The 25,125-nt window shown below is 41.1% G+C and overlaps 3 protein-coding genes across 4 annotated transcripts in view; all 3 read right to left on the reverse strand.

The window, feature by feature from the left end:
• Positions 1-432: 432 nt before the first annotated feature.
• adpgk2 (ADP-dependent glucokinase 2) lies at positions 433-7,348 on the reverse strand. The gene is made up of 7 exons (XM_086025754.1): positions 6,592-7,348; positions 5,582-5,741; positions 3,698-3,888; positions 3,477-3,573; positions 2,716-2,852; positions 2,484-2,620; positions 433-1,195 (listed from the first exon to the last, which is right to left on the reverse strand). Exons 1-7 carry the CDS (start codon positions 6,785-6,787, stop codon positions 638-640), a joined length of 1,476 nt encoding a protein of 491 aa, XP_085881880.1. The 5' UTR covers positions 6,788-7,348; the 3' UTR covers positions 433-637.
• Positions 7,349-7,495: 147 nt separating this feature from the next.
• On the reverse strand, positions 7,496-15,740 carry ctsba (cathepsin Ba). Of its 2 annotated transcripts, none has more exons than XM_086025755.1 (11): positions 15,581-15,740; positions 12,046-12,173; positions 11,876-11,961; positions 11,052-11,166; positions 10,820-10,935; positions 9,905-9,990; positions 9,682-9,828; positions 9,360-9,476; positions 9,110-9,238; positions 8,100-8,181; positions 7,496-8,007 (listed from the first exon to the last, which is right to left on the reverse strand). In XM_086025755.1, the coding sequence occupies exons 2-10, from the start codon at positions 12,166-12,168 to the stop codon at positions 8,108-8,110; spliced, it is 993 nt and encodes a 330-aa protein (XP_085881881.1). In that variant the 5' UTR covers positions 12,169-12,173; positions 15,581-15,740; the 3' UTR covers positions 7,496-8,007; positions 8,100-8,107. The 2 variants fall into 2 exon arrangements, with proteins under 2 accessions (XP_085881881.1, XP_085881882.1); XM_086025756.1 differs by having other exon boundaries at positions 7,496-8,023.
• A 1,909-nt stretch (positions 15,741-17,649) lies between these two features.
• Positions 17,650-25,125, reverse strand: part of xkr5b (XK related 5b) — a 10,180-nt gene continuing 2,704 nt past the window's right edge. The window contains exons 5-13 of the mRNA XM_086026904.1: positions 25,110-25,125; positions 24,941-25,019; positions 24,239-24,408; positions 23,071-23,182; positions 22,802-22,969; positions 22,519-22,712; positions 21,681-21,764; positions 21,309-21,489; positions 17,650-20,816 (exon numbers count right to left, since the gene is read on the reverse strand). The exon at positions 25,110-25,125 is cut by the window's right edge and continues 118 nt beyond it. Coding sequence (XP_085883030.1) covers positions 20,167-20,816; positions 21,309-21,489; positions 21,681-21,764; positions 22,519-22,712; positions 22,802-22,969; positions 23,071-23,182; positions 24,239-24,408; positions 24,941-25,019; positions 25,110-25,125 — 1,654 coding nt within the window. The 3' untranslated portion in view covers positions 17,650-20,166. The remainder of the gene's footprint in view (positions 20,817-21,308; positions 21,490-21,680; positions 21,765-22,518; positions 22,713-22,801; positions 22,970-23,070; positions 23,183-24,238; positions 24,409-24,940; positions 25,020-25,109) is intronic.

Consider the following 25,125-nt stretch of genomic DNA (forward strand, 5'->3'; position numbering starts at 1 on the left):
AACGCATACATTCAGTGAGCGCTTCCTAAAGGTCTAGAAAGAAATGACCCAAAACTCTTATCATATAATCTGTTACTTAATGTCTATTACTTATCTGAGTGGTCGACCTTGTTATTATTAAAGCGGAAGTCAACCCAAGCATCATTTTATCAAGAATATGTTCCCAGCATGCCCACTAGTTGAAACACGGCCTTCTGATTAATTTTGCGTTTGTGGAATATAAATTAAGTAGCAAAATGCACTTGTTTTTAGCCATCTCTGGGGGCGGCCATTTTGTCTTCTGTCGACTGAAAATGACATCACAACTGCTTACAACGACCAATCACAGCTGACCCGTTTTCCGAATCTGAGCCGTGATTGGTCGCTGTGAGCAGTTTTGATGTCATTTTCAGTCGACAGAAGACAAAATGGCCGCCCCCAGAGATGGCTAAAAACGAGTGGATTAACACTTATTGCGCAATATTTATCAGAATGCCCTGTTTCAACTAGTGGGCTTGCATTTTGCATATTCTTGAAAAAAAGATGTTTGCGTTGACTTGCCCATTAAGCGGACAGGCAGAGGAGTCAGTCTGAGCCTGTGTTTTGCATCACACCAAGCTGATCGGAGCGAGTCACAGCGTGGTTCGTTTGCGCCGCTTTAGATCTGCAGCACCAGGCCAGCGGCTGAGATGTTGTCCCCCCCGCCTGCCGTCTGGTACACCTCGGTGCACACCAGCACGGGCGCCACGCAGATCTCGTAGTCGTCTTCCTCCCAGCAGCTGACGGGCCGGCTCTCCTGCAGGGGGATGCGCTGGCTGCCCTCCCGCCGGCTGACGGAGAACGAGTCGTCCATGATGAGCCTGGCCTTGCTGGGGTCGATGGCGTCGGAGCCGCACACGTGGCGGTTGGCCGTGAGCGAGGCCTTGGCGGTGGCCGACATGGTGTTCTTCCACTGGGAGCCTCGGGTCACGATCATAGCCTGGAAGGCTAACGTGTGCACGTGGAGGCGGGTCAGGGGCTTGGCCCACGCTTGGGCGTCGTCGCCTTGAGCGACGGCGTCTTTGTAGCGCTGGTTGACCATGCGGTAGACCTCCCTCATCTGGTCCAGGACGGTGGCGACGCGCGGGTTCGGGTCGGACAGTACTGTGATGGTGGAGCCTTTGAGGAGGCTCAGCAGGTTGGGAAGCTCCTGTTCGTTCATTCCTAAAGAGTCCGCCTGGGTGAGCAGAAACACGATGACAATCAGAACATCTCACTTTTGTATAGCGCTAAGGTCCCAGGTGACTATGGCGGGGAGGTGGCAATTGCAAAGCATACATAGCCAAAAAAAACCATTCAGATCTACGGACAATTTGGAGTCTTACGTTACCTTAACATGCTTGTTTTAACTAGTGTTGTTCCGATACCGATACTGGTATCTGTAGGTTACCCGATACCGCATTAAAGCGCTGGTATCGGATCGGGTGGTACTAACAAATAAAAGGCAGATGCCGGTTATCGATACTGGTATCATTATTTGAACGCAGCGCATATTTGAGAGCCGCATGCGGTAGGAAAATACGGGGACAAACCTTATCCATTATTAGCGTTATTGGTCATCGGTTTACTAATCATTTTACATCCAAGTGAGTGTGCAATTCTTTGGAATTACAAAAAAAATTGCGCTTATTTTGGATTTTTTTCAAACGGCGAGGTATCGGTACAGTATCGGCATCGGCCGATACTGCACAGCCAGGTAGCGGAATCGGTATCGGGGCCAAAAAGTGGTATCGAAACAACACTAGTTTTAACTTTTGTGTACGTTAGATGCATGGGTGATGTCGCCGTGCCGATTCTCCTTTGTGTTACTGGAGTTACTGTTCTGTAACTTGAGCACACCCCTCTGTACAATTGAACCCTAGGGACATCATAGTAAGCCCTTTTCCTGATCCTCTCCCCGTTTTCAATTCTGTATTTTAGCCATGCTACAACCACCATAAAACTGCAATGTCACGCGGAAGAGAGCAGAGCTCCACCAAGACCAAAATGTCAACAAACATGAAAAAAGTGTCAAGAGTGTCATATTTGTTCATGGCAGATGATGAGCAAACACATTATGTCAGGATCAAGCAACGATTAACTCATTCACTTGGCATTGATGAATTTACTTAAATGTAATTTTCACAATCCAGCCATTCAATCCCAGGAATTTATTTGGTTTTTTTTCTTCAAAATTTTCAAACGTCAGGGTGAAAGAGGGTCTGAAAATGTCTGGCAGTGAATGAGTTAAGTTCCACCCGCCCCATTGTTTGCCTTTTGACTCAATCCACTCCAGAATAAAAATGGCACGGCCCATTTATTCGATCGACTAATGTCTTACATAATCGCCCGTCAACCAGGAAGTAGCTTGTTAACTCGAAAATTGACATTTTGCTAACACGTTTGTCTAAACTTCAGAATTGATGGTATGCGCTCTCCTGAGTGCCATTTTTTTTAGAACTCTGAATAAGTTTAGTTTGACGTACTTGAGGGATGACATAATGAAGCAGGTCTTCCATGATGCTCTCTTCCACAAAACTGGCCATCTCAAAATGGACACCAAGGGTGGGTGAGGCGGTGTCCAGCACTTCGGCCAGGCGGGAGAGCAGAGCGGCACGCTCACCTGAGGTAAAGGAGTAGCTACACTTAAAGGAGTGGCCACACAATGAGCATCCGCACTTCAAAGTCGACCAAAAGTCTTCATTCATTTCATCTTACCTGACTGGAATGGAAAGTTGTCCATCATTTGTAAGCCGCCCACGACCAGAAGGTCTGGATGAAAATCTTTGAGCTTCTTGGCAAACTCCTCCATGGATGCCAGGTACGGGTTATGGTCATCACTGTGGACAATGTACCTGCGCACCGATCCAAGGTGAAGTTAAAGTTAATGTTAAATAGACCAAAACGATGTTCACCAACAGTGACAGACGCTTAGCCCCTGTGGCCGGCCGTCGGCAAGTCACGCCGGCAAAACACACCGCAACGACAGACAGCGACGCTGACCATTAAAGTACTTTCTGCGCATGCAGAAGATGTAATACCCTTGCATACCATCGGCGGCGGTAGTCACTATTTCTCATTGTTAGAAAAATCCAACCGGAAAGCTGTTGGCCGGGGACGCATTATAACAACGTAAACAATGCATTCGGCTATATTTTTCGCTCACAATGAACTCCCACGCGAAGTAAACCCTCACGTTCTTGACACGGTATTGTGAAATACTTACATTGTCAACCTTCGCTCTTGTACTTGTAAGAAGATTAAGGCAGCGAAGGCGTGCTCACTGTTTATCCGCATTTGTCACATCCCGTTGGTGCTGATTCGCTAGCTAACAGCCAATCAGAGTGACCAAATTCGATTCAACATGCGACGGTGGTCACTACACCAATCAAACGATGCTTCACGACCTCCGACGTCGGTTCGGTGTATCAGGGCCTTAACATCACATCAATCAATGCTTACTATCAGCTAAGACAGACCTGTTGGCTCTACGGGAGGAATACTGCCCCCACTTTGCACCGGATGGATATTCCAGGATGAGATGAATGTCTGGCTCTTCTACGATGTTACCGGCAACTGGAGATACAGACAACAATAGGGTGATAATGTGGCAATAAAAAAAATAAAAGCATCATATGGACAAGAGAGTAAACTGAATACTCAAAGGGCATTTTACGTGCACCAGTTTGCATGTCAGTACCAGTGATGTGCTGTGACAGGACGTCGGTAAAGTCCGGGCTAAAGCTTCCCCCGAGCAACACATCACATCCCTCGGTGGCCATGCGGCCGGCCATGACGGGGGCGTTGCCTCCCACCGACCATCTGTTTCCAGGTAGGTCACGGGACGCCTCGACCAGCTCGCTGAAGAGCGTCTCATTCAGCACAAAGCGCCTGCAGGGGACACCGATGACAACACCATGAAACTAAAATGACCAAGCTGTTTTGAGTTGTGCCTGCAATGAGGGTGCCCGCGGAGCAAAGTACAGTAATCCCTCGTTTATCGCGGTTAACGGGGACCAGGATCGCCCATGATAGGTGAAAAAAAACGTGAAGTAGAGGTTGACTTATTGTTATTGTTTATTATTTTTTACATTTTATATTTATTTTAAAGTTTTATTTTGGGGGGGGATTTACGCCACTATTATACCATCACAGTTGCTACTTCTTAACTCATAATCCACACACGCAATATTAATCAGAATACTTTGTTTCACCTAGTGGAGCTGCATAGAATAGATTCTGGAAAAAAAATATGTTTGGGTTGACTTCCTCTTTAAGACAAAACTAACAAACATTTAACATTTTATTTGTCTATGTTTTGTCGTCTTTGTCGTGCTTGCCGGGTGGCTGAGCGCGCTCCGCTCACGACTTCTGAACACGGCTGCTTACTATCCGCTTATCTATCCGGCTTGACTGACTAAATGAACGGCACATTTGAATAACGTTATGAGTTTTCGAACAGGACGTTATTCAAAAGTGCTGTTTCTTGTTATCTGTTATGTTATGCAGTGTGTGGGCAATAATTGATCCCGTTTGACTGATCTAATTTTTAAAACATAATGAAGCAGAATGGCATATGTACTTTTCGAAAATAAAAACACTTTTTCTTTCTTTTTTTCCCTTACTTTATTTGCCTTTTATTTAACCTACAAATGTGTCAGATCATTTTGCCTGACCCTGTATAAATTCAACAAAATTATTTGTAAAAGATTTTGATAATACAGGGGACAGTTTAACAGTCAATAGACTTTGAATTACAATAAATTCAGTGCATAACACCGCTTCTAGAATTAGATGCATGCATGCATGCACCCTAATTAATTCAAGCTAGGAAGCCTTGTTTGCCACGTTGCCAACTTCTAAACTGGATTTGTAACTTCACTTCCTGTTGAGAAGTTTATTAAACCTGGGTGTACAGTGTACTATTTTCTTTGTATACAGTGCTGTATATATTTTTTTCATGTATGAAGCAGAAAAGGAAAGCACTTTTTACCTAGCTCTCAGAATGTTTCCTGTCATGAACTTCTGTTAATAACCTTGGCCGATCTGTTCTGTACTTCTTTCTTTTGAGACATCGCAAATTGACGTATTGACTATGCCCAATGTTTGTGCAATAGCTACAATCAATTTCCCTGCTCTCTCAGCTTCAACATTGGTTGTTTTTCTCCTGTAGAGAGCTCTCTATCGTCCATCCCATTTTACGATGGCCGACTAAGTTTCTGATGCACGCCCTGACTGCATCGGCCAAACTTTTGAGAAAAATCTTGCTCGGCATTCTCACAGCCTGTCAGGTTTGTTCATCCTGTCCCTACGCATTCTTACGACTATCCCGTTCTGTCCAAGGTTACAATGCAAGTGCACCATGCAGTGTGTATGTGAATAGTAGGCTTTTTCAGCTATTTTTCTACAAGAGATGGATGAACAAATTAGTAGTTGACAGAAAAGTGTTTGAGAGTTACTCAAACATTTGTTTAGCGGCAGCATACATGTACCCACCCCATTTTTTTAAGACCAAAAACCAAAGCGGTATTTACATTACAGTTTCACACGAGTATATTTGAAACAAAGCTTACATCCTACTTACTCTGCTGCGGCGCCTGGGGCAAAGAAGTAGGCGAAGCTCTGAGAAAGTTGCTCAGCATTTTCGATGTAGTCGTGATGGAGGGGCTGGTCGGCTGGGATGAGGCCGATTTTATTGAGAAGTGACACACCGTCCACCAGCAGGTCCACACAGCCTCCAAAACCTGCAAGAGGAGCAGCAGAAGGATGAATGTGCATGCAAAGTTCATTTAACATGAACATAAACACAGTCCCGGGGAGAAGTAATAGAGTAAGCAGTTGTGGTCAACTGGAGCAGAGACACATATGCAAAAAGACACATGCTGTACATTTGATGTCACACACGTACAGGCTTCATCATAAACATATGCATGATGTAAGTAGGCTGATTTAGGATTCCTTGCTAATCCAAACTAGGCTAGCTACTAAAGACGTGAATGTGGCTGCCAGTGGGCAAAGGTTGGAGATGCAGGATAAGAACATGGCAATTAATGCTTATTTACAGACACCCGTAGACAACAAATGTCCGAGTTTGAGGGTTTCAGGACTTAACTGGAGATAAAGACGTTAGAGGCAAATTCCTGCATCCATTGTGCACATCTTAACACCACGTTGTAAATATTGTAATTTATAAAGCCTAGACTAAGAGGCGCCTGACCGAAACAAACTGATCCATCTGATCAGAAAATATGCTCGTTCTTTTGAGTGTATCATCCTGGATTCACCTTTTAATGACAATTTAGCGGGCTGCATTTCTGCGAATTCCTCTTAAATCCCATTAATTGAAACGATTGCTTTGGCCAAATTTCTGTTTATTTTAAAGTGGATGCCAAGTTGCCACAGTAGAACTCACAGCCAACTTGACAAGCAGCGACACATTACAAAAAACGAACAGTTGGCAGTCTTAGATGAAGAAAATAGTCAGCAACTGAAGCCACAGTCGGGGCATTTGCGGTAGCCAACTGTCACGAAACAACGTTAAATGTGAGCAAACTTTTAACTGAAATGACAGGAGCTAACTGTGCTAACCCTTACCAATAGCCACCTTCGGTCGGGCGACGTGGTTCAGTCCAACTTTGCTCTCGGCGCGTAGCAGCGACGACAACACGGTGTCTAGCCGGTCGTCCAGTACCTCATTGTCCGGTGACCGATACCAAATGGCCAGAATAACGACAAATAAGGAGATCGCAGAGCCATATTTCATCAACGAAGCCCTGCCAGCACCTTCCATCGTTAACGTATCTTAGCTTGGCAGTGGATACACTGGGGACTAATTCCAACTGAGCGCCTATTGGCGTGTTTGATTTTAACCACAGGATGTCCTGGTCGTGCAATAATGGCACATTTAGTTGAGCGCACACGCAATTATTAGCATTTATTCCAATATACATTTAATAAAAGCTTTATAGACTTTCTTGTAAGGGGTTTCATTCCATTTTATTCATTTGTTTCGTAATTCACTGTCGAAAATCCCGATGAAAAACGGTCACCAAAACGAGCATACCCTTCTTCTCAGGGGCGTGTTCATTTCTGACAACAAGGCGGAAGTAGAGTAGCCTGGGGTTTATGTTACTCAAGACTCTAATATTCCTACAAACATCATTAATATAATCCGTATTCACATTATAGATTGGCCTATTAAATTAAACCAGTTCCTCTCACGAGCGTAGTTTATCAAATGTCACGAAATAAGGTTGTTTGAGGCTTTGTGGGAGACACTGCACTGTAACATTCCAAGTCAATTCAAAAGGTTCACATGCATTTCAAGATTATATAAACAAAGTTATAAAACAATTGTGATGCTACTCCGGTACAGAAATGTGACACTACTGGTTGTGTTGTTCACTGTAACAGCAAAAATGACTTCGGATCTTATTCCCGCAAAATTCATTTGCATGCAGTTACACTTGGATAAATAAATTATGCAGAGACGACAAACTCACAATAGAACCAAACTCCACATTTAATTCAGAATTTAACAGTTGTATTCCAAGACTTTGTTCACTGCAGGAAGGTGATTAAAAAAAACTTTTGAACTGAAACTCCTTAATAACAGACATAGAATGGCACTGAAACATAAAATGACTAAAAGCTGTAATGATAAAACATTTGACACATTCAAGATACTGAGGTTATCCTCTCAAATTTGTAGACTGGAGTCGGTCATGCACAAAGAAAAAGTGACATGCGCATCTTTGACTGTCAAACATAATAAAAGAACACATTGTAAAAGAACACATTGTGTTCAGGCACATACAGTGGTTGCAGACATTCTAGAGATCAACCTAAAAATAAAAGCGTTCACTCTTCAATCCTTTTTACTACTGTTGAAAGGGGTGATCCAGGGGATTGAATTGTGATTAAACTAGATTAACACAGTGCGATTCAGTGCAGCCAGGTGGAGTATGTCGCCCTCTAGTGAGGACATGTCGAATGTGGACACTCAAAAACCTACACAGAGAAAATACTGTACTGTAATTAGATTCAATAGACTAGAAGAGTTACTAGATTTTTAAAAGTTGCAATTCGCAATTCTCTTTTACCTTTTGTTCTACTTGGGGACACCCGCCACAACCTCAGATTCAATGCCACAGTGATTCGATCCACGCAAGATTTTAAAGAATCCTAAAAAGAAAAAAATTAAGCAGACAAAAACAATATAGTTAATGATCAGTTTGTAGCTTTCTTTATTGAAATAAATGACCGAATTAAATATACATCCAGCATGATGCAGTGCATGACTAAAAAAGCATGTAAATGAGCATTATCTTTGAAAAGCTCAATATTTGATTCAGTTCCTGTATCAGATCTCTTTAAATTGTGCAGGTGTATAGTAATAATTCACAGCAGAGGTGGAATGTTCAGATAATGCTAGTCATAGCGGGCCTGTTGTAACTGAACAGCATAAAGGTGAAACTGGCGCAGGGGAAATAATGTCTGCTCTGCAGTTCAGTATTTTAATTTGGAAAGCGACGACTGTGCAACAGCGGCTTGTAATGTCTGATCATTTTTCATCAGTTGAGATTTGTTCATTTCAATATTAGACTAGTTGCTCTATATTCCACACTAACCTGAAATGGGCTTTTGTGAATGAATGTGAAGCAAGCTCTTCGAAGTGGGAGTTCAGTGCTCTTGTTTTACTTCAAGATTGCACTCAGTGAAATTGCTTGTCTATTTAACAAGAGCTTTATTTGTTGCTGCCCTTTAGATTTTAGTTTGTTTTGTTACAAAGGGATATATACATTTAAATGTGTTTGCATCGTAATTATTGTGCAGCTCTACTGATATGCTATAAAAATGTATCTGTGTACTTAGTTTGAACTATTGCTGCACGAGACAGTCATAAAAATGTACACTAATGTTGAAATATTTTTATAAAAATAGAATTAAGACAGTTGAGACAACTTGGAAGCACTCTTTTTTTTTTTTTTTTAGAGCATCAGATCAGGTCTTGGTATCGGTACGTACAATACTTACTACGAAATGAAAAAAAAAATGTGATCAGACATCCGAAGTTGAGGCCATGAGTTTGTGAAATGAAGCATTCACTCACCATTATCACCCCAGTCAGTGTTCCAGGAATTGGCACAGAGCCAGTAAGGGACACCATCTTCCTCACCCCAGCCAAGGATCTTGATGGCGTGCCCACCCAGCATGGACCCAGACACATGCTGATACACACCTGCAGACAAGAACAACAGGCAAAATCATTACGAGTACAGGAATGAATGCTAAAGATTGAAATGTTTAAAGAAATTATTTTGCGAGCTTGTACAGTGCAGTCAACGGCTCTGTACACTGACCAGATTCATACAGAACAAAGTCCGCATAGACGGTGAAGGCTCCCTCTACTGGGCCGTTCTTGTATATTTCCATCTGAATCTGCTCCGCCTGTGCCAAAACGCTGTAAGAAGTTTTACCTGAAACACAAAATAACAGAGCTGGGGTCTACTTCACAAAGCAGGGTCATCTAACTCTGAGTCTAATCCTGAAGTCTGAGTCGATCTACCCTGAGATAGAAAACTGTTGAGTTTCCGGTTCCAGAACAGCTGATTTGAATCAGCTCAGGATAGAATGCTTATAGTCTCTCACAAACTCAAATTCAAGAGATTGAGTTTTTCTTACCAAAATGCTTGTCCTGCATGTAGCTGGGCGAGTAACCGGGTTCACACTTGGACACGCACTTGGGTGTGTTTCCACCCTCCCCAGTGCAGGGGGGTCGGCTACCGTTCACGTGGTGCTCACAAGGTTCGATGGTGTAGGGCCGGCAACCTGCGTTACAAGAAGACGGCGCTTAAATTTGCATGGTTACGCTCTCCTCGTGGCTTTTTTGGCGTGCGTCACTCACCAATGTGGGAGTCATATAGGCCGCCAGAGACTAGTCCCTCACTGGTCCAGAATTCCCAAGCGGCTGAGGGGTAGCCACCGTTACATCTAAAAGAAGGCATACTAAAGTTTTAACATGTTGACAAAGCCTTCTTCATTCCAAGCCTTACACTGGACTAACTAAACTTCTGTCTCAAAGCACCCTGTATTTGCTGAAAAACTCACCTATTCGTTGCTACTGGCATATTTTGGTGCTCTTGTTGTAATGTCCTAAGGTGCTGCCAAAGTGCTGGCTAATAAGAAAGTAGGAATTGCTATTTTTACAGGTTGCACAGGCGAGATACATGCCAGTGTTCTTGCTCATCCAGTGCCATTTTCAATATAAAATATCAAATAATAATTATGAAATTACTAATTTAATGTAAAAATTTATCTTTTTTTAACCATATATCTTACAGTTAACCCCAGCTATTGAGTAGGGACAGGCTGTCCTGCAAATATAAAAAATCTGCATAAAATTGACAACCATTCAAATGCACGGGGGGTGGGGGGGTATTTTAAAGCATTATACATTTTTTTTTTTATTAATCGAACCATTATTTGGTAATAAGTATTTTTTTTCCCCACCAAAAATCGTTATTGGCTACAAAGAAATCCATATCGGTCGTGCCCTAGTTTTGGGATCAGTGTTTGAGGTATATTTCATCGTTAATTTAAGCCAGATTTCCAGAAGTTTTGGCCCCTTTAAGTCCGCGAAAAAGGGGTTCACCGTATACAGGATAGGGCTGAACAATTTTGAAAAATAATCTACAGTAATTTTAATTAATTTGCACATAGTAAATTATTTAATAATTGCATGCCCTACAGCAGGCCACTCCTGTCGAGTGGGCGCTGTTGAGACAAACAAAAGAAAAAAAAACAGTTGTAGCCGTCTTACCCCATGCCGCAACCATCGCAGCAGGTCAGCAGATCCTCTGCCGAGACCTCAACGCTGACCTTGGCATTGCTGTGGATGCACACACGGTCTGATATGGCCTCTGCAGCACCAAATGCCTGAAAACAGAGAGCATTGACAGTGTTTAGGAATGGGTTTTCTTTGCTGTCTTTTATGGAGCACAATAATAAACATTCAAAATCGAAATAAGTTTGACACTCTTTTGGTTCCTCACCCAGCAGGATCCACAGGAGCCCTGGTCTCTGATCTCCTTCAGTGTGGGACAGTCGGGCCACTGCTCCCTGGAGTCAAAGTTCTTCGGCAACCACACATTGTCAGCATACTGAACCCTGCATACGAGGGGAAGTTCAGGTTGATTTCAAATGTAAGCACAATTTACACATTTTCAGAAGGAGTAGTTCATCTATACTGTATATTAACCCATTAAAGCCTGAAGCCCCTCGTGAGACATCTCTCTAAAGCCTACGGTCGTCTTCGGAGTCACCCATGAAAACGTGACATTTTCGCCACCCACAAAATAATTAATATCTCAGCCCCTGTAGCAGATAGAAACATAATTCCAAAAGAATTTCAGAGCTTGGACGTGTGGCTTTCACACAGACACAAGTTTATTAATCTTTACTGTTTTAATCAACGAGGGGTAATTACCATTCTGTATTCTCTTACAAAGACGTTGAAATCGTCATTGTCTATGAACATACATCTTAACCATACATCACGTTTGGATGGTTTCACGGCTTTAAAGTCCGCGAGCGTGTCGTCAATATCACTGCCGTGACTTATAGCAGAGCTCCCGCGATCGACGGCGTCCGCCGTTACACTTCGAAAAAATTCCGGATATGCTCCGACAACTCACGACGCCGTCACATGTATATTCTGATGCATTTCATTGGCTAAGACTAGAGACCGAGAATTGAATCAAAAAAGAAAATTATGTATACACTCTCCAGCTTTAAAGGGAGAAAAACGCAACAGCGCTACCGGCTTTAGTGGTAGAAATGCGGTTATGCGCTCCCGTCCTTAATGGGTTAAACTCACATGACAGGAAGTTTGGGTCCCTTGAGAAACGTCCCGCACAGTTTCTTAACATAACTGTAGTCAACATTATGAAAGTTGTGACCAGCCTGCAGCAGAGGAGGGCACATAAGGAGACATGAGCGAGAGAAGGGATGAAACCAGCATAGCAGGAAACAAAAAAAAAATCTCACCCTCCAGGTTGTGTTGATCTTGTTGATGTAGTCAACCATCTCAGCGGACAACGGGTGGACGTGAGGTTTAGCCAAGCTCAGTGACAAGCTGGCAGCCAATAAGAAGAGGGTTGCATGCCACATGTTGCCTGAAAAGACCACAAAAAAAAAAAAAAAGCCGTTCGATTTGATTACTATTTAGAACAAACAATGCACCGCCCGCGTCACCGTGAATTTGGTCAGTTTGGTTGAATCAAAACCGATCTTTCGATTTAAATCAGTTTTCGTTACACCCCAACTCTGCACCTTATTATCCCCAATCATGTCTGACAAAGCAATCTTCAGTGGTCAAACGCATTGCGTCGGCACACTTCAGCAACCATCCACTGCATTCAAAGATGTTTTTAATGTATAAACTGCATGCTTTCTGATACACTTTGTCCTGTCAATGTTGTTTTTACCCTAACTGGACACTTAACCCGATCCACTGCCTGTCTGCAATGCAGTTTGAAGGGCACTTCAGTTTGTAGCATGCAGGACAAAAAGCCATTAGGGATGCTGATGATGTGAAGCGAGTCCTGTGCTCTGGATTAAAAGGCTTCTCAAGATCCATTAAAATCATTACAGGCACAACATGTAACAATGCAATCATGTGAAAACACCCTCAGAAAGGAACACACATTATAAAAGGCAAGTAGGAAACAAATCACTTTACAGTGATTTCAAAATCAGGAACTGCTGAGGCAGGCGTTGTTTGTAGAAATTATAAGTGAATATGTTGCAAGGAAGCCTTATTTTGGATGTTTCTGTTCTTTGTGTTTGACTTTCAAGGTTATCCTACATTGTTACAAAAGCAGTAGTAGCACTAGTTGTGTTGTTGAAGGCGAAATGTTAACACTTCACCACAAGCAACGGTTCAAATGTGATCTAGTGGAAGTGAACCAAACACATGAGTGCACGCTGAAATACACCACAGTGAAAGCTTCAAAAGATTTGCTGACGTGCAGCATGGTCGTGACCTTACCTTCCACACATGTGGGTAGCTATTTGTTTTACATGTAATTCCATTTCGCAAACCAAAGATTCGCAATGAGTGCTATAGTTACAAGTACGGTGAGTCATAACTGAAACCACACAGGTTTCCAGCCAATGAGATAAACACCATACTGGGTGACGTTAATCTTAACTAGACTTTGTCTCCTTACTTGTTCTCTTCCTATCTGATTACTTCTGAATTGATATAACTGTTCAATCAATATGCTGTGTATTTGAATAAATACAATAAGTAGGGCAGGAAATACATAGCCACTATCATATTTCCTTGTTGCGGATCAGGGAAAAGACCAGCACACAAGCTCAAAGAGATAGAAGCACAGTCAGTGCAGATGGTTCTGTCAACTAGACCAGTGTTTTTCAAACTTTTTTGAGTCAAGGCACATTTATTTCATTGAAAAAATCCCACGGCACACCACCAGCTGAAATAGTGAAAAAAAAAAGGTTATTTTAACAATATAAATGTTATATTGTTCATACAGTGGTACCTCTACTTACGAAATTAATTGGTTCTGGAAGAAATTTCTTAAGTAGAAAATGTTGTAACTAGAGACGCATTTTCCATGTAAATGCCCTAATCCGTTCCAAGCCCCCAAATATTCAGACATAAATATTTGATAAAGCATAAACATGCATCAAAACATGTAACAAATACATGTTACAATTAGATTATTGCACAATAAATGAGAGTTGTGCTTAATGTAAAAAAACAAAGAATAGAGTATAAAGATTAAAAATGATGGTCGTTATCCTTTTAATTGCTGTTCCCATCGCTTTTTGCCCTCTTTGGTTCATGTTCTCTCTTAGAAATGTTTTTCGCCTGGCGTTTTGTCAAGAACTGATTTAACAACGTGGCAACTGTCGATACATTACGGTCATATTCTTTGGCGAGATCGACCAAACGCATCCCCTTTTCATACTTTTCTATTATCTCTTGCTTTGTTAGTATGGACAAAAAACGATTTTCTCCTTTTTTGTTTTTTTCCTCGTTTCTAATTCACGTAAAACTATCGGAACACATCATGGCCCGAGGGGCGAATGACGAGGACGCTGCATATACATATCTATCTACCTGTCTACCTGCACACATAGACGCATACGGTAGAGGTCCCTCTTAGCCAATGGGTTGCCAGGAAGATGCTAGGCTAGCTAATGGCAGAGCAGCTATGAGTATGTTGCGTTCAGGAAACTCCGGAGCTGCGAGTGGCAGCCCATACTGTATTTTTATCTTTCGTATCTTGAAATTTCTTTCGTAACAAGAGGCAATATTTTCCTGTTGAGGAGTTTCGTAACTTGAAAATTTCGTATGAAGAGACGTTTGTAAGTAGAGGTAGTAGAGGTAAATGTATAAGCATTTTTTTAACATTGAAGAATGGCGTAATATTATAACGTCTTGAATAGGAATTAAATAAACACAAAGAGAAAAGCATTTTATAATGTTTCATATTGATACTTACTCGGTGTGAAACATGGGCCTGTTTGGATAAACATGCATCACTAATTCGCTTGTCCCTAAACAAAGACAATTAGCTACCTGCCATTGCTCCTGCCACCTGCTGGTATGGAAGAGTACTACAATGTAGTCAAGACATGATTACGCTGCCAGGCCCTGGACAGGAACACAAATTCGATAATTTCCCATGGCACACCTGACAATATCTCTGGTGTGGTAACACTGGTGTGCCGCGGCACACTGTTTGAAAAACGCTGAACTAGACAACTACATTGGAGACAAATCAAATTTCCTCATTCCTCTTTGATGGGTATTTGTTTATTTTAACAAGAAAACCCGTATTCATCCAACAACATGGATAAATGACAATTTAGCATCTTTTCTTAAGTTTTTCTTGCACACTTTTGACGTTTAACTTTCGCTTTTGTCCCATTCAAAGTGACCTCAAATGGGTGTGAGGCTAATCACTCAAAGTGTAAAGACGGAAATAACAGAAAATCCCCCTGAAACCATATATAAAATATACATATTTTTTGGTACTTTGTCATCTTAGTTTCGTCATTAGCCAATTGCCATTCTGACAAATTAGCATTTTGTCTGAACAGTTTTGCTTGCATGCTTTACGTTTAACAGGTTTTGTCCAACCTTGAGTTCATTTACTCTTATCACCTCGATATTTTTGCTATTGTAAATATAGATTGTGTTCAATCGTCCTGCTGCCTACATCGGATGTCAGCATTCAGCTATGTCGGCTTTTTACAAATCACAAGAGCATAATTCCTCATTTAGTATACAGCTACTGTACTTCACATACAAATGAATCCCATACAAATGAATCCAAGTACAAATAGTTTAGTGTTCCATGGATTTATACAAATATGTATTCAAATGAGTGGGCTATTGTAGCCGTTTTGGTTAGTTTGTTGTTGCTTGTTTATGAAAAGTGTGACTTGCCAGATTTAGCTGGATTAGCTAGCGGCTAACTCTTCGCTCTCCGTGTAACCACGTCGGCTGTGTGGCTGATGAGCCGGTGATAAAGACAATAATTACCTGCGGCTAGATGGTCGGTAGGTCAGATGAAGATCGTTCAGATCGGCCGCTGACACTCAGTGAACTAAACAACACTCAGCAGCTACATTTATCTGACGTCACGTGACCAGTCACATGAACGCCGCTCATGTGATCGACAGGAATCGAACAGTATATTCGTAGTGGAGGTTTAATAAAAATAAAGTGTACGTACATTTTGTACAAATAGGTGGCTGGGAAGTACAATACTAAATTGTGAAACCCTTTACATTGCATGAAACAAATTTACATTTCATAAAAAAAAAATTAACAAGACACAAAACAAGTGAACAACAAGACGTGAAAGTTTTTCCAGTTTTTAGTTTTGTTATGCACTTCTCAGCCACAGCTCCACTGTGCCGTTTTGAGAGTTGATCGTTTTAAAGAACAGAAAAAAGTTTAAAAATACAACCACAAAAAAAACCTATAGACTACAATCTACCCAAAATGCCCACAAACTACAGTAGTAAAATCAAACAAGGCCCGAGGTTGAACTATTTTTGTGTTATATTATGTGTTCATACTTGGGCTTTAAGTGTTATTTGTGAGTGCCTTCAATCAGGGACGGAGCTACGTCCTGGCCAGTGAGGGCACCATCTTTCCACCACCTCTGGGCACCCCACATCTCGAGGGAAATTGAAATACATGTGACTTTCCAGTCCTTTATTTCCATGGATGCAGTATTCTTAGATCGCTTGATACTCTGCCATAATTTATTTATATTAACTATGTATTTAAAGAACACATTTACAATTGACCTGCATGCAAATTCTAAAATCATCTGTATTTAATATAGAGTTGATTCTTATGGTCAATCATATTCACTACTTTCAACCCACCGCAGGCACACAAAGTGGCTGAGAAGTCATTGTTTATCATAGCATCCACAGTCATTGTTTTATGAAATAAGTTGCACACAGCTTGCCTTAAACATTCATAATACTATTCTAGCAGGAACAAACCTGTAACCCTGACAGTGAATGATGGTATGAAAAACAATGGCTTCTCAGTCACTGAAGGCTTACAAACATTTGAATGAACACGCGTATGCGTGTTTATGGCCAACTCTCAGTGGGATGTTGTCACCTTGGTCAGTGGTCAACCCACTGAAACACCTCTGGCTATCCCCCTACCTCCAATTCGCAATTAGTCCACAATATATAACTCCATTCTACTCAGTTCGATAGATTTTTTTATTTTTGTACATTTTCCTTGGTACTGTCCCCCACATTGCACATTGCAAAAAAACAAGAACAAAAGCATATTAAGATTATCAAAGAGTCTACATTGTTCTTATGTGTGAATGTGAGTGTGACTGGTTTGTCAATGTGCCTGGTGATTGGCTGGTAAGCATTACAGGATGAACCCTGCTTCTTGCCCAAAGTCAGCTGGGATAAGCAATGAACATAAGTGTCATAAAAAATGCATGGATGGATATTTACAAGGAATCATTTACTTAATGAGCAAAATGATTTAAATACATTTTAATTGAAAAATTTTTGGGGGAAATGACTACATTAATTTAATGCAACACGTACTACAGTACTCTTAATTAAATGCTCTATATTACAGAATGGAGGGGGCCATATATGGACTGTGGCCCATAGCTTGCCCATGTCTGTTCTGCGCTGTTTATGAAGGGCATGATTAACAAATAAGCATGCATACAAATGAATACGCACACAATTAAAAGTAATTTCTGTATATTCTGTCTTTTGGGAAATAACTATCAAAGCATGGCCTTTCTGAAGTACTGTATGATTAAAAAAGTGTCATGCATTCCATTAATGTCATATTTAGTCCTATGCGACTTAAATATCTCATTTGCAAGTTTTCAGCTGATAGTGATATATTTTGTGTCTGTCTGCTTTCACAGGGCAACCACAGAGAATATGCTGATGGATAGCTGCTTTCTCTTCCTTCTAGCACTGTCGGCTGACTTTATAAATGTTGAGTTATGGAAAATACCGCCACCATTATTTTACGAAGCAGGTTGAGCAAGAGCTATAGTGGCATTTCATCAGCCAGTTCAAAAGCAGAACAGGTCTTCATCAGGGTTAATTACTTTATTTTGTCACATCAACAGCACAGTTAGAGTCTCGTCACCATCAACCACAGCAGCAGCGGAAATCTCAGTACAGATGACATGATAGGTGTCTATTTCTGATAAAAGACAAAAACTTCGACATACTGCACCATACCTGTATATGTCCAAACCTCTCAAATGTGTAAAAAAAAAATCAAGACATGAAAAAAATGTTTCTGAATTCAAAGCAATGCATTCTGGGCTACCAGGAGGTAATGCAAACAGACTCACACAAACAATCGTGGTTGAAGAAAAGCACCAATTCGTGATGATGGTTTTGCAGTCTAAAGCGTGTGTATTTTCATTCAGTGCACAAAGATACATGTCATTAGCTGCTTTATTGCTGTGGTGTTCACATCCAAGCATGTGCAATGTCTACTAGAGTGTGTGCAGCAGGTGCATGTGCTCCTCATGCAGATATTCTTCATAAGTACGCGTCACTTCTCTTGATATATTTGACTAACTTTCAACGTATGTACTCAAAAGAGCAGTTCACTTATGACCACTTTTAAATGTGAGCAGAACAGAGCAGATTATTTGAATAAATAGCTCTCATATCATGAAACATTATTGGCAGGACCCCACTCTGTTCTGTACTGCAAAATCTCTCAAATCTTATCGCACGATCCCAGTGAAATGCAACAAGTTAGTAAGAGTTTTCAAGGTGGTAAGTGCACCTGCAGTAGCTTGAGGGAAAAAAAAAGAAAATATATTAAGCACTGCTAAGCCAAATGCTGTTTTTTAAAAAAAAAATATATATATTTCTTAAAGCTCATTTTACTGTGCACTTGTTGAGCTTTAGCTGTTTTCCCCCCCACCCACTCGTTTTATTTCATGTACGGTCTTATAGATTGTTCTGAAAGACAGCTTTAAATAAAAATGCGTTAGTGTTAACATCAGCTACTGTACATGTTGAAAGTTCAAACCTTTTCAGTTTCTGGTTTAAGAGAAGTTCTGGGGAAAGACAAAAAAATAGGAAGCGAGGCCCCAACTATTTTTTGTTCTCTGACAGGTTCACTGCCCTCCACTTTGAAAAGCCTCCTGTTACACAGGACACTCTCATAACTGCAACTGCTACTCTGGTGACTTATAAAGTGTGACAATTCAAAGTTACAATTTAAGTATGAAATCATTACAAGTTAACATTCCGTCATCTATTAATTATTGTTTTTCTAAACGAATAAACAGTAGTGTGTTGGTATTGTTTTGCAAAAGTAAGAATTCACAACAACCCAAGTGGTTTAGAAAAGAGGCTGTACCCTGGAAGACAGCATTTCATGTAAACTGATTCCTTAGAAAAAAAAAACCTTCTCAAATATCACTTTAATGCTAATGAGGGTTTTTTTTTGTAACCTGCTTGAAAATGTAAATATGTTACTATGAGAGAGATCTTCCTCTTACTATTTTTGATTGTAAAAACTAATTTGTTGTTTTGTTTCAGTAAGCTTGTTACCTTTGTTTACAGATTTGTAGTCATTGTGACATTTTCATCACTCCCACCAATTAAAAGCAACTGTCGAAACATTTTCTGTTTACTGGTAATGGGCAGGGAGAGGAAGTCCTTCATTTTGTCTATTCTTAGGTTAAAAAAAAAAAAAAAAAGACAATCACCGGACACTTCATTAGGTACACCTGCACCCCATAAAGCAGGGGTGGCCAAAACTTTGTGCTCAAGGGGTGCATTTGATTTTCTTGATTAATTTTTTGCACTGATTCCGAATCTGTCCGCACTTTTTCTCTAGCCCATCAGATTTTAATAATAATAATAATAATAATAATCTATGTAATATAGTAACATGTTTAGTAATATGTGTGAATTAAAGGTTAGGTTCAGCAGCAGGTGGATTTTTTTTTTCCCTGAAATGTGTGCTACATTATAAATTACAATGCATTCTAAAATATATATATAAGTATTGCGCAAGCTTTTATCAGTCAAACTTAGAAAACAAAAAATGAAAATATCTCAAAAACCTGATGTGTTGGGGAAAAAAGCAAAGACATTTTTAAATCAGCGTCTAAAATACATTTAGGGAAACATAAAGCTATCTCTGGTTAAAATTTGCTGCTGACCAGTGTTATTTGATTCGTTTTTTTTCATTATTCATAATTAAATCATAATGAATTAACCAATAATTTTATTTTATCAACATTTTTTATTTTTTCCAATATTAGTTGAAAACGGCTTTAATGCAACAATTACAACTGGACTTTTTGATCATTTAAATGCTCAGTAGGCTGGATTTAACAACGAAGCGGTCGATGTGCCAAGAGCTGTGTCAAAGGATCATAATGTTAATTTTCACATGTACTAATGAACCATTATTATTATTAAAGTGGTCCACAACTGCACAGAATCATGCTGGGTCATTCCTAAAATTCTAACCATAACCAGTATTTATAAATTAAATGCAATTAAATAAATTAAATCCTTTGCAAGTGGACCTAATTTTGTGGTCAGCGAGCTCTATTGATTTCATCCTTCTTACGCGGGCCTCTCTCTGCTGTCCACAAAGTGAACCATCTGCTTTTGAGCGTGGGAGATGACCGGGGTGAGTGGGACTATAGGGGTGCTGGGCGTAGTGGCACTAGCAGGGGTTGCAGCACCAGAAGTGGATGCAGCGGGTGTGGAGGCGGTGGGCGTGGAGGCGGCAGGGGTAATGGAACCAGGGGTCCCACTAGGGGTCGCGCGCGGAGTCGTACCGGGTGTAGCAGGTATGATAACAACGGGGGCCAGACTTGGACTCTCTGCCCCAGCTCGGGATTCCGGACGCGGGGTAGCCGCGGCAAAACGAGCCTCCCTGATGCGGTATGGGCTTCTGTAGGTGGAGATGGGTGACAGCTCAGACCCCCAGCCCAGGTAGCTCCCACTGGAGGGAGAGGGTGCATCTACACTGAAATACGAGGTAGCGTTGGGATCTAATGACGTGGCTGTTTTCTTCTCTGGGGAGCTGATCAGGAGAGGGGAGCGACGTTCAGGTGACCAGCCAGGGGTCTTGATGTCCAAAGAAGCCGCTGAGGACGACTTCTCGGTCAGGGTGGCAGCATTGCTGTCGACGTGGCGCAGGCTTCCCGGTTGGGCAGGTGATGAAAGTGAAGGTGAGCCGTAAATCGCACTCTGAAAGTCTTCATCACCTTTAAAAAGGATACATGCAACATATTACACGTGATGTTCTTTCTCACTGGTTAGGTAAGCCCTCCTCAGTCCCCGCTGCCGGAGCTGCCTCGCAGAGCCACGAGAGAGCAAGAGCAAGCTAGAGGAGAGCTACAAGGCACTCTATTGCCACGTCATTTAAAGCCACAAAACACGACCGTATTACAGTGAGAGTAAGAATGTGTGTGTGTGTGTGTGTGTATAAGTTTTTGTTTAATTCCACTTAATTGATTTTTTGAAACTCTTTTAACATTCTTTTATTATTCTGTATTTATGTTTATATCTAATAATACAGGGAACGGATGGATGGAAATATAATACACTGGTACATATAATAATAAATGGCGACAGAAGTCATTGCCTGTTTTTAGATAAAAACAAAAACATTTGGTTACATTCTTTACATTGGCCAATGGACGTAGCACTGATGTTTCTGTCGACACTGCAGTGTGTGTTATTGTACACCAACAAACCTCTATCCTCTGTCCGGGGAGCACTGAAATCCTCAGTGATCTCTTCAAGAATGGCCTCGTGCACCGGGATGATCTCTGGAACCAGTCTGATATCATGGATTGTTGTGGGAGGAGCTTTCCGCACAGGTCTGGCTATGACATTGGTAAGAGCTGGCTTTGGTGGTGCTGCCACCTCTCTCTCCTGGAGAGGACACACAAACTGAACATTATTATGCTGTATTTAGAAAAGCTGTGTTATTTTCACCTCTACTCTCTTGTACTGGACCTTTGTAGGAAGACTGTTCAAGTGTACGCAATAAAGTTGGCCGTGAGTGTGTATGATGTCTTTGAATGGGAAACTGTTGTCAGTGTGAATGATAACTGGAGCATTACCTGTGGAGCTGGGGTCACCTGAGGTGTGGGTGGCTGAGGAGCTGGTTGTAGGACCTGAGGAACCTGCGGTGTGATACGTGGAGCCTGACGGGAAAAGCAAGAAGAACTACAGTGGGATCCAGTATAGCACAAAGGAAGCATTTGTTATAAGGTGCAGCTTAGAAAGTAGATGAATTGGACAATTTTTCATAATGGGGCTGTGGTTGGCTTCCATTGTGACTTCTATAAGCATTTTCAAACTGTTTTCATTATAAATGGGTACACTACTTCACCCAAAAAGTTATTGAAATTGTTATATTTAGTAATACTTTTTCTGAGAATAAAGTCATTTTTGATGATTGTCATACTTTTATGAGGATAAATATGGGATATCTCAGGAGAAAATATTTGTAACTTTTCAAGGTTAATGTAATATGAGAAAAGTCAAAAAAGAAAAAAACTGCAACTTTTTTTGCAATAATGTCGTGATATTTGAAAAACTAATTGTTTTCAAAAAATATCTTTTTATGAAGGAAATAATTTAATAAAAAGTCATAATATCATGTGAATAAAGTAAATACGATTAATCATTTAAGAATGAAGTCCTACAACAATTATAACTTTCTTTCTTGCAACATTACGTCTTCATTCTTTGAAATTATTATTATTATAAGAAAAATATAAAATCCAAATTTAAAAATATAAAATCCAAATTGTTCCTCTTGTCTCACCCTGCCTCACCACCTGAATCTGGATTTTGGCCTGTTTTATTGCCGCTTCTAATCCCATTTTGAGATTCTTCAGTGATTAAGGCCTAAACTTGACTTGAATACTCTTCCCGGGCGAGAATAGAACAAACCTGCGGTACACGACGAGGTTCATTGCCATAGTGAATCTCTTCACACAGACCCATGAGTCCAGCGAGACCACCTTCTCCGTAGACCGACCAGATCTTGGGCACGTCCCCTGTCTTCAGAGCCAAACGAATCAGCAGCCAGTGATGATGCCTCCAGCCCTCCCACTGTAGTGGGAGGTCCATAAGGCTGCCACCTCCTGATTTGATTAACAACCGCAGCCACGATGATGAATAGCTGCATCGCTACAGTGTACGACTGATTGGTTAATTGAAAGACCAAACGGACCAGACAGTGTTGCATGGCGATGGAAAGTAGGCGTGAATTTCTCCTCCAACGAGAGTATGGATCCACTCTCCATGCAGGCACCGCTGATCCCCCTACGGCGAATACTCTGGAAGATCTCAAATGATTTGGGATGGAGGAAGCGATAGTACAGCACCAACGATATCACACCTGCAGGTGTCAAGACGAACATGGATATAAAGCATGTGAAGCTCTCCATTAATATATAAGGAAAGACATTAAACTACTGACAGGCACTTAGCTCGCCTCACCGATAAGGAAGCTGCAGAGGACCGCGGCTGGGATGGCCACCGTATCCCATGACACCATACTGAACAACCAGGACGAGGCCAGCAGGAGGAAAATGTTCTCTAAAAACATTACCTGAAGTAGAGGAACAAATTAGTCCTGATTTTGATCAACCATCATTTCTATAGCGATTTTCCTCATTAGGGTGATGGGGAAGGTAAAGCTGGTCACCAGCCAATCAGTGAGCCCATATATTTTAGTAGGCACAAAATGTTCATCAAAAATGAGGAAGAGACTGTATTCCCCAAAAGTATATTCACTATTATTTTAAACCCCAGTAACATTATGCAGTGTGAACCTTAACGATGCACTTAAATGTAGAAAAATAACCCAAACTCAATTATAATGCATTGCGCATAACACTTAAAAGTTAAATACAGCTGAACTGTACCTAACAAAAGTATTCCAACGGATTCAAGAAAGTTTAAGTCACTCAAGCCCCGGGGGCCATATCTGGTCCGCCGCATCATTTTATGTGGCCCGCGAAAGAAAATCAAGCATGTCAACGTTCATGATGCTTGCTAAAATCTGTACCAAAATTTCAAATTGCCATATGTACTAAAATGGAAATATTGCACGCATTTTGTTGAACCATAGTTGAACAAACTATTATTCTTGACTTCTGATTTCAAAAGTAGTTATCCATCAATTTGGTATTTAATGTATATGTAATATGAGGAGGTGATTAAACATTCATATGCTTTCACGGTCATAACGGCACTCCGAGGGAAATTAACTACAATTTGGCCCGCGTCAAAAAATTTTTGACACCCTCGGTTTAAGCCATTGTCATATGATGCACAGTTTGACCAGTTTGATTCTTTGCTTACCACTAGAGGGAGCCCACAATCACTAATACAGTAGTATGTACCACACACTTTAACACATCAACCATTCACACTCACAATCACAGCTATGGACTGTTTTTGAACCTTCATTGAACCTAACATGCATGTTCTTGGAACGTGCAATTAAACCAGAGTACTTGATAAATCCTAGAGTAGCATAGGGAGAAAATGCAAACACCAAGAGCCAAGGTATCAAACCCGAGCCTCAGAAATGTGATGCAGATGTGTTAACCACTAGAACAGTGTCGCACACACGAACACACACACACACCGAGTCACATACCAGATAGAAGGCAGCCATCCGGAAGCGTGATGGACCGTACTTCACGTTGAGGAAGAAGAAGATGTGAATGGCTCCGAGAATCAGATTAAAGAATCTCCATCGACTCGTTGAACGTATGATGTCAGTCTGCTGAGAAACCATCCAAAAGGTGGTCCCCAACCAGTGCACACCTGACGAACAGAGAACATCGCAGGTCGCAGCTGTTGATTCTCAAGCAATACTCAAGACCCCCGTCACTGGTCAACCTTGTGTTTTTAATTAGCCGCTTGCAAAGCAAGAACATACACGTAACCACCAGTCAATTTCTACCAAAAACAAGCTAACATTAGCTCTTCCCCAAAATACAGAGATCTTGAACAATTCATGAATTCATCCAGGGTTTTTCCTGGCTCAGATCGAGACAGAGGTGGTACTATCCTGACCATTCGCCATGACGTGCATGTATTCTGTAAATTCAATTTACTCGCTTTCTTTTTCAGGGAGCATACTTTAAGTTAAGAGTTCCACTAAGAATGACTATTATCATGTTGAAGCATTCATTTATTAACACTAGAGCCACCGTTTTTAAAGTGTGAAATTGATAGCATACTAGATGTTGTGCTTTCTAAAATAATGTTATGTCTTTTGTCTGATTTCAAAAGTCCAAACTATATTATCTTTTATTTAAAACCATGAATGCACATCTGCTTTATACAGACTCACCGATAACACCCAGAACCCATTGTTTGAAGACCCGTGTGAAAAGCATGAGGACGCCGAATCGAGATCCCAACATACTGACCTGCGCACATGTAAATATACATAGTACAAAATACACACCTGAAATTGTTGAGGAGTGTATTTTGTCAGAAAGGCTATTAAAACGGTTTACCCTCCACAGGAGTCGA

The sequence above is a fragment of the Filicampus tigris genome, chromosome 3 (assembly GCF_054856515.1).
Source record: "Filicampus tigris isolate MCC_2025a chromosome 3, RoL_Ftig_1.0, whole genome shotgun sequence".
Classification (NCBI taxonomy): Eukaryota; Metazoa; Chordata; class Actinopteri; order Syngnathiformes; family Syngnathidae; genus Filicampus; species Filicampus tigris.

Excerpts from the sequence above, each read along its gene's own strand:
- adpgk2 (XM_086025754.1), bottom strand. The coding sequence starts at position 6,787 with ATGGAAGGTGCTGGCAGGGCTTCGTTGATGAAATATGGCTCTGCGATC. Across the intron at positions 3,889-5,581 it reads GCCCCAGGCGCCGCAGCAGA|GCGCTTTGTGCTGAATGAGA; the intron begins GTAAGTAGGATG and ends TGTCCCCTGCAG. Across the intron at positions 2,853-3,476 it reads TCCTCCCGTAGAGCCAACAG|GTACATTGTCCACAGTGATG; the intron begins GTCTGTCTTAGC and ends ATCGGTGCGCAG.
- ctsba (XM_086025755.1), bottom strand. The coding sequence starts at position 12,168 with ATGTGGCATGCAACCCTCTTCTTATTGGCTGCCAGCTTGTCACTGAGC. Across the intron at positions 9,991-10,819 it reads TGCGATGGTTGCGGCATGGG|ATGTAACGGTGGCTACCCCT; the intron begins GTAAGACGGCTA and ends GCCTTCTTTTAG. Across the intron at positions 9,477-9,681 it reads CATGCAGGACAAGCATTTTG|GTAAAACTTCTTACAGCGTT; the intron begins GTAAGAAAAACT and ends TTTGTGTTTCAG.